This window comes from Mesitornis unicolor, unplaced genomic scaffold (genome assembly GCF_000695765.1).
Source record: "Mesitornis unicolor isolate BGI_N332 unplaced genomic scaffold, ASM69576v1 scaffold41491, whole genome shotgun sequence".
In the NCBI taxonomy this organism is placed as follows: Eukaryota; Metazoa; Chordata; class Aves; order Mesitornithiformes; family Mesitornithidae; genus Mesitornis; species Mesitornis unicolor.
In genome coordinates, this window is record NW_010163841.1 from 1 (window position 1) to 7,669 (window position 7,669).

Here is a 7,669-nt window from a genome sequence, read left to right on the forward strand (position 1 = left end):
GGACACAGAGCAAGTGTGCTGTGCCCAGGGGTGATCCATCTCTCTGTCCCAGCAGAGAGATGGGGATGGGACAGCAGGGTATAGGGGGACAGGGAAGCTCTTCCCAGGACAGAGTTTACCCAAATGAATAAATAATCTCATTTTCCCTCTGTGTTAAATAGATTTTTATACCATTGATGACTTCTGCACAGGCTCAGTACAAACACATCCTGTTTCGGCAGTCTTAGTGTTGAGCTGCTGTGGAGGGCAGAGGCTGGGGGCAAAACTGGGGACAAACCCCAGCTGATTCGTGTCTCCCAGAGGCCCAGCAGGCTGCGGGGCCTCTCCTCTTCCTGCAGTGGGGCTGGGAGACGGTGTGTGAAGCAGACACAGAGAGCAAGGACAGCCCTGATGATGCCAAAACCTCCCCAGCATGGGAGGCAGGCGTGCCCTGGCATGGATGCTACAGGACTGAGCGTCCTGTGCACAGACACCCAGCATTCATGGCTGCTGATACCCACTGTGCCTACCCTTCCTGCCACATCACCCACCCCTCTGCCAGGACCCTTGCCCTCTCCGAGGGTTACATACCCTTGGACAGGGCACCAGGGAATGTAGTGCCTGTGTTCCCCTCCTCCATCCTTGCCTGGTCTGTCTGGCACCAAGACCTTGACCGCAGCCCCTTTTCACCCTGTCCTGTGCCCTCTCAACCTTACCCACTGCCCTGGGCCTGGGGAGGGCACCCCCATCCCATCCTATCCCACACCCGCTGGGGGCACACATTGACTCCTGACCCAGCTCCTTGGGCACGACTGCTTGACACTGGAGTGGTCAGCCACTGACAAGGCAGAGGAGAGGCTCTTCTGCAGCTCCTCAAAGGGCTCTTCAAACACACCACCCTCCTGGGAAGAAACTTGGTCAGGTAAAGGCCTCTCCAGCAGTGTCTGGGGACGGAGAAAATGCAGCGTGCCAGAGCTGGGATCCTGCAGGTGAACAGAGCAGGGGTTCAATGGCTTTGCAGGGTGCAGGTGGGTCCCTTTCTCCTCCTTTCATCTTCTTCAGAATAAGGGATGCTGTATTAAGCATGCACTGTGCCTGGGAGGGACCGTGGTGTGATGCTGTGAGGATGCTCTCAGCAGAGCACTGCTACAAGCTGAGTGATGATATTTAGGCAGAGCTGAGCAGGCTCACGTCACCCCAGGACCCATCATACGACATCCCTTTGAGTAATATCACTTTTCTTTGTGGCTTTCTCTGCCTGCTCTTTCCATCCACTTGGGCCACCCAGCAGTGGCAAGGTTGTAATCTCTGCAAATAGCAGCTCCATAAAAGTAGGTGTCCTGGGACCAATGGTGCTTTGCTCCTGGATGCTCCTTCTCCCATGGGCCCTCACCCCACTTCTGCAAATGGGTTAGGGACTCTTTTGGGCAGGTGCCCTGCGTGAGGTGACATTTCCTGTCCCCACCCCCATGGTGCAGAGAGGAAATCTGTGGCCACATCAGGATCTCAGATCTCCTGCAAACCTCTCCCCTAGACCGACTTTACTTCATTCTGCTGATTAGATTAGCAGGCTCTTGGGGGGATTACTGGTATTTTGCCTTTACCTCATAGAAACTAAATGTGTTTTGGAAGATATGTGCAGCACAGAGAGGGAAGGTACAAAGCAGAAGAGATGGAATTGGTGTCCTCTCCGCCCCTGCTGCTGGGCAATGACAGGAGCAGAGATGACTCTGCCTTGTGTATGTGCTATGGTGGGGGTGAGCACCGTGTGTGCCCCAGGGAGGTTCACTCTGAGCTGTTGTGTCCTCCAGGCTTGGGGTTTCACCCTGCTCCCTCCCATGGGTTGGTGCTGGGGACATAGCGATGCCACCTCCCCGCTAAGCGATGCTTGTGTGTGTCACATTGAGGGTCCTGCAGCCCAGTGGGGGTCACGAGGACCTCACTGCCCTGCCCTGCTCCTGACTCCTTGCTCTCCAAGCCTCTGGTTCTCCTTCTGCTGACAGGCAATAGCGTTTCCAGGGTGAGTCATGGGGATTCCCTCTGAGCAAGCTGATGCTGTGCCCCAGGGTACAGGCCCCTGTGCTCTCCTGCAACAGCCCCTGCTCCCTCCTGGCTGCACGTGTGGGCTCTTGCCATCGCCATGACCTTGGCTAAGGTTGGTAGTGCTCAGTGTGCAGTGGGGACAAGTGTACCTGGCTACCAGCACGTGGATGACTGTATTTCCCCCCCTGGAGCACAGTCAATACAGAGAGCCCAGGTTATCAGCATGCAGCACTGGAGGGAAAGCATGTGGAGGTCAGGGTGACCTTGCCAGGCCCTTCTCTAAAAGGGGTGTACAAAGTGGCTCTCTGGAGCTGAGAGGTATTTCCATGCATGGCAGCCATGTCCTCCACTGCTGGGAGAGAGGGGCAATGCCTGGTGCAGCATCAGCCCCTCACTTTGGGAGCCCTGCCAGCATCCCTGCAAAAGCTGCTGGCAATTTATGTGGAGCTGATGCAGGCTTGCATGAAAATGAAGTGTGCTGGAAATCCATGGTCTGAACACAGCTGCTTCTGCAGTGCGTGGAGGGACAGGCAGGCTGCAGCCATCTCCCAGGGCATCGCAAAGGATGCAAGTCCACACCTCCAGGGCAGCTGGAGAGAGGGCTGAGGATGGACTGCTGATGGCATTGCCCTCTGCACCAAATGCCATCGAGATGGGATGGCTGCACCAGGGCAAATGCAGCAGATGCCACAGCAGGGACAGCTGCCCCCTCCCCTTGTTTGCATCCAGTGACCCCAGCCCCATACTCACCCTGCAACTCTTGCCTCTGCTGTTGAGCTTCTCCCTGAGGAAAATCGAGCACTGTCCTTTCAACCTCACAGGATTTTGGAAGAAGGCAGCCAGGAGTTGAAGGCTGGGAGATGTGGGTCCTAGGGCAGTGGGCTAGCTGAGACTCATGGGAGAGCTCCAGGGCTGGAAAAGGTTAAATTGCACATGAAGACAGAAAGAAAACAGAGAAAAAGAAGAAATCAGTTGATCAGTGCCAGCCTGGATTAGCCCCATGGGCTCCTGGCTTTGCTCTGTGGAGCACCAGGTATGGTCTGCCCCATGCAGCCCTGCTGAAGGCCATGGCTGGGACAGTGATCCCATGGGAGCTGGCTTCTCTCTGTCCATATATTGTGGCCACGGTTGTGCCCCAAACTGCACTGAGCACAGCCAATGTGTGCAATAGGGTGACCTGGAGCTGCTTGCTCAGCTCCAGCGTTTTCTGCCTGGTTCCTCCCTGCCAGTACTGAATGTTCCTTCCCTCAGGCTTTTTATCTCTGTGAACCTCAAGGACTGGTCTCACAACCCACAGCCATGCCTGAAAGATCCTCTTCAGAGCCCTGTCCCACTGCAGTGATGCAGGTTCCTGAGGTCCTTCAGGTGGTGTGCATACAACTAGTGCTGGTTTTCACTGGTTTTGCAGGAATTGCCTTGCCTCTTTGGCGCAGCTGTCTTCCCTTGCACCCCTGCTTGGCCCGCACTCACTCATGGCAATGCCTCCAGCGCTTTAATGGCTGCGGTGCTCCCATGGCCTCTTGATTTCCAAAGAAGTGATGGCTCTGACTCCCTGTCCCTGCTCCTAACACCCCTGAGACTGGCTGCAGGTCTCCATTATTCCCACTATTGTTTGCTGGTCTTTTCTCTGTGCCGCATAACAGGAAGGAACATTGTTATGAAGTGCAGCAGTTCAAAATGCTGCAGGTTGCGCTTTCCCCTGAATGACCTTGTGAAGCTGCTCTGAGCATAGAGAGCTCTTCTGAGCTGTTGTCCTTCTTATTTGGGGGTTACGAGTTTGTGGAGTGGTTCGTGTTGGTCTTTTCTGTTAATGTGGCTGGGGAAGGCTATGCAGAAAGAAATCTGGGAGAGGAACCAGCTTGGTTTGTGTTTTCATGGGATGAAACTGGCAGCCAGGCTTTTAGTGTACAGGTAAATAAATCCTGTGCCCACCCATCTTGTGTGGTATTAGTTGACCAAATCATCTGCCAACAGCAGTGTTTGTATGTCTGAAAAATCTATGGAAAAAAGGGTTCCTCGGTGTGTCATTTCTGTGCAAGTGAGTGGGTTGAGAAAAGAAGGACAGAAAGTAAAAGCAGTAACTGATCATTCGGAGCTTGAGCAACTCCTATCTGACTGTAAGCAGAAACCACACCAGTGATGCTGTGTAGGATGGGAAGGAGATCTCTGAATTTAGAAAGGTCAAGAAACATCCCCGTGCTTGGGTCTTCCTCTCTCGCTTCCCCACGGTTCCCGTGTCTCATGTGTGTGCACTGTTACAACACCAGCTGCTGCTCGCCCTCTTCCTTCGAGCCTCCTGCACCCCTGGGAGCAAATCCAGCTGGGAGACTCATTGATTTTAGTGGTGGGACAACTTCATCCTGCAGGGGGGAGGGCAGTCTGGAGCCTTGTGCTGGGTCCTTGTCTACCTGAGAAAGCTAGGAGGGAGAAAGCCAGGAGGAGACAGGCTCCAGTGACCCTGACCTCTGCTTGGGGAATGGAAACCCATTTTTCTTCCCCTTTCCTTTCCCTCCATATCATTACACTCCCTTTGCGGTGAGGCAGTGCTTTGAGAACTCATTGATGTTTTTCTTCCCTTTCCCCTTGCAGCTGTGCAGGGAAGTCCTGGTGTCCTGTTCCCCTGGGCCAGCTCTCCCTGGCTGCTGGAAAGCCCTGGTGAATGAGCTCTGGCTGCCCAGGAGCTGCTCTTCAGTGTGAGTAAATGACACAGCTCCTCCTCCATCTCTGCGTGTTTGCAGAAGCACGTCTGCCACGCCAGGCACATGCTCTCCGTATGTTTTTATATACACCTGCAACTACCATTACCAAATGCTATACTTTTGCACTCTTTATTAGCTCCTTGGAAGCTGAAAACGCAGCGCCAGGAGCTGTGGGCTTGTATTTGCACTCGTCCATCCCTCTGTGTCCCCTGGGGCAGACTCCCCTGCCTCAAGCTGTCCCTCTGCTGTGTAAAGCCAAATCTGAGCCCCAGAGGAGGCACAATGCCAGCTGAGCCTTTGGGATGGCTCTGCCCTTTGGTTCACCTCCCTATGTTCTTCTTTCAGTGGCTTGAGACCATGTTTCTGGGACAGGATCAAGGGCACGTGCCACAGGAGAGCACGAGCGCGGCTTCTCTGCGGGGAACGGGAACTCAAAGGGCTCCTTATCTACAAGATGGAAAGTTTCTGGGCTGCTTATCAGGTGCTGCCTAGAAGTTAGATTAATTAGTCTTGGGAGCAGCAGCTTGCACCTCAGCAGACAGCACGCTCCTGCGCCCTCCTTATGCTCAGGTGGGTGAATGCCTTTGGGCAAGGCAGCGTGTGGGTGGCCCAGCCCTGCAGGGACACGGGTGCCCAGGGAGGGGACTGGTGCCACAGCCTGGCACAGAACTCGTCTGCCTTGCGCTCATCCTGCTCTCTTGCTGCACCTGCACCCCTCCAAGGGATCTGATCCTCGTGACATGCTTGGGGTGATGCTGAGGGGATTTTTGGCTCTGACTTTATATGGGTATTTGTATTTCTAAAAAAAAAAAAATGCTAACCTCATTTTGGCTATTCTTGCTCCTTTCCAGAGACAGGAATTGAACTTGCTGTGGGCTGAATGCAAACCAACAGCCCAAATAATGAGTGCACGTGACTCGTCATGGAAGGGAAACTGCTGAGCTGCTCCACAGGAAGTTGGGGACCCAGATCTCAGCTCCTGTAGGGACTTGCAGTGTAACCACAGGTGCCCCAACTCTGTGCCCCAGGGCTATCACCCTGTCACCCTCCCCATGATGGGCAGCCACCTTTCCAGAGCCCCCCACAGCTCTGCTGTGTGTCCAGGCTTTGCTGGCCACATGTCACCGGAGAGCAGGACATGGCTGGTTTTTGGGAGCAGCTGCACCCTGTCCTGTACAGCAAATTCTGATAGCAAAACTGTCTCTGTTACCCAGCAAAGCTAGGGACATTTAGTGCTCCCTGTGAAGGGGTGGTGACTGCAGGCGTGCCAGGGGTATGTGGAACTGGTGTAGCTGGATTTGTGCTGTCAGCATGGAGGGATGTGAGCTGGGTCCCTGCTGGCTGTGGTGAATTTCTGTGTGGCTGCAAAGAGGAGTTTCCTGGGCAAGGATCTCCTGCTGGGGCATCTGGATGGTTGCTTGAAAGTTCGTTGACAACGTGGGATCCCACCTCTGCCTTCCTCTTAGGGATGGACCTACAGTCAGCCTAAGAAGGCTCTTACCTCTTGAGGGCTCCATCAGTCAGCGGGATCTCCTTGCCATTCCTCATCTCCAATTTCAGGGGTTTACCCTCCTGCCTGCCCTGGCCCTGCCTGCAGCTCCTGCCCCTGGGCTGGGCCTTCTGGAGGTGAGGCAGGCCAGAGATCCTGGGGCCCCCAGTCCTCCAGCAGTGCAGCAAGTGCTTGTATGCCATCCGAAAATCCCTGTTGAGTGTCCCATAGAGGATGGGGTTCAGGGCTGAGTTGGTGTAGCCCAGCCAGAGGACGATGGACATAAGCGTGCCTTTCACCTTGCTGTCCCCCCACATCCCCCGGTACGTGAACACTGTGAAATAGGGGAACCAGCACACGATGAAAGCTCCCAGCACCACTGCCAGCGTCACCGTGGCTTTATGCTCTTTCACCATGGGTGGCATGGGGGTGTTGCTGCTGCAGCACCACGTGTGGTTGATCCTCTTGGCTTGCTCCCTCGCTATCTTAAATATCTGGTAGTAGGTGATGCACATGATGACCAAAGGGATGTAGAAGGTGAGCAAGGCATCCACTAGCCCGTACGTGGGGTTCACCTCCAGCGTGCACTCCTTGCTGCAGTTGGGAGCTGTGTTTTGGACTGCTGTTCCGTTGGTGTTCCAGCCCAGGTGGATGGGTAGGAAGGAGACCATCAGTGAAACGGTCCAAATAACAATCAAACCCATGCCCACCCGGGAGGGAGTGACCAGCTGGCTGTAGCGGAGTGGGGTGGTGACGGCAAAGTAGCGATCCAGGCTGATCATGAAGAGGTTGAGGATGGAAGCTGTGCACAGCATGACGTCCAGGCTGGTGTAGATGTTGCACAAAGTGCTGCCAAAGGGCCACTCTTTGGCAAGTTCATAGAAGGCAGAGAATGGCAGTACCAGGAGGCCCAGCAGCAGGTCGGTGATGGCCAAGGAGACGATGATGCAGTTTGTCAGGCTGCGGAGCCGGCGGTCGAGAGTGACGGCCAGGCAGACGATGATGTTACCGCAGAGAGTCATCACGATGAGGATGGTGAGGCAGAACCCGACCAGCAGCTGTGGGAAGAATCCCATCCTTTGTTGAGAGCTCGTATGGTTGTAACATGGATCCATAGTGCAGTCACATGGATGGAGCAGTCCTGCTCTCACCGGCTCCAAAGCTATTTGGTGTGAGCCTCTACCGGGCAGCCCTTGAGCCCTTTGCAAAGCAACCTTGGGCCTACAGTGGCCTTGAAGAACATTGCAGAGTCACTTCACGTGTTTGGCCTTGTACGCTAGGAGTGACATGGTCTAGGAGAAGATGTGGCCCTGTGACTTGCTGGTGCCTGCTGGCCCCGTCTGGGAGCTCAGTGCTGGAGCTGATCCCCTGTGGTGGCTGCTGGTGGGTCTCATCTGCTCCCTTCCTCTCCTGCCTTCTCCTTTTCTCTGAGCGACCGTGGGCTCAGGTCCCGTGGGGT

General features: G+C 54.9%; 1 protein-coding gene across 1 annotated transcript; it reads right to left on the reverse strand.

The window, feature by feature from the left end:
* Positions 1–6,218: 6,218 nt before the first annotated feature.
* On the reverse strand, positions 6,219–7,325 carry HRH2 (histamine receptor H2). The gene has a single exon (XM_010194106.1). The coding sequence runs from the start codon at positions 7,323–7,325 to the stop codon at positions 6,219–6,221; it is 1,107 nt and encodes a 368-aa protein (XP_010192408.1).
* Positions 7,326–7,669: the final 344 nt, after the last annotated feature.

Coding starts and splice junctions, on each gene's coding strand:
- HRH2 (XM_010194106.1), bottom strand. CDS start 7,325: ATGGATCCATGTTACAACCATACGAGCTCTCAACAAAGGATGGGATTC.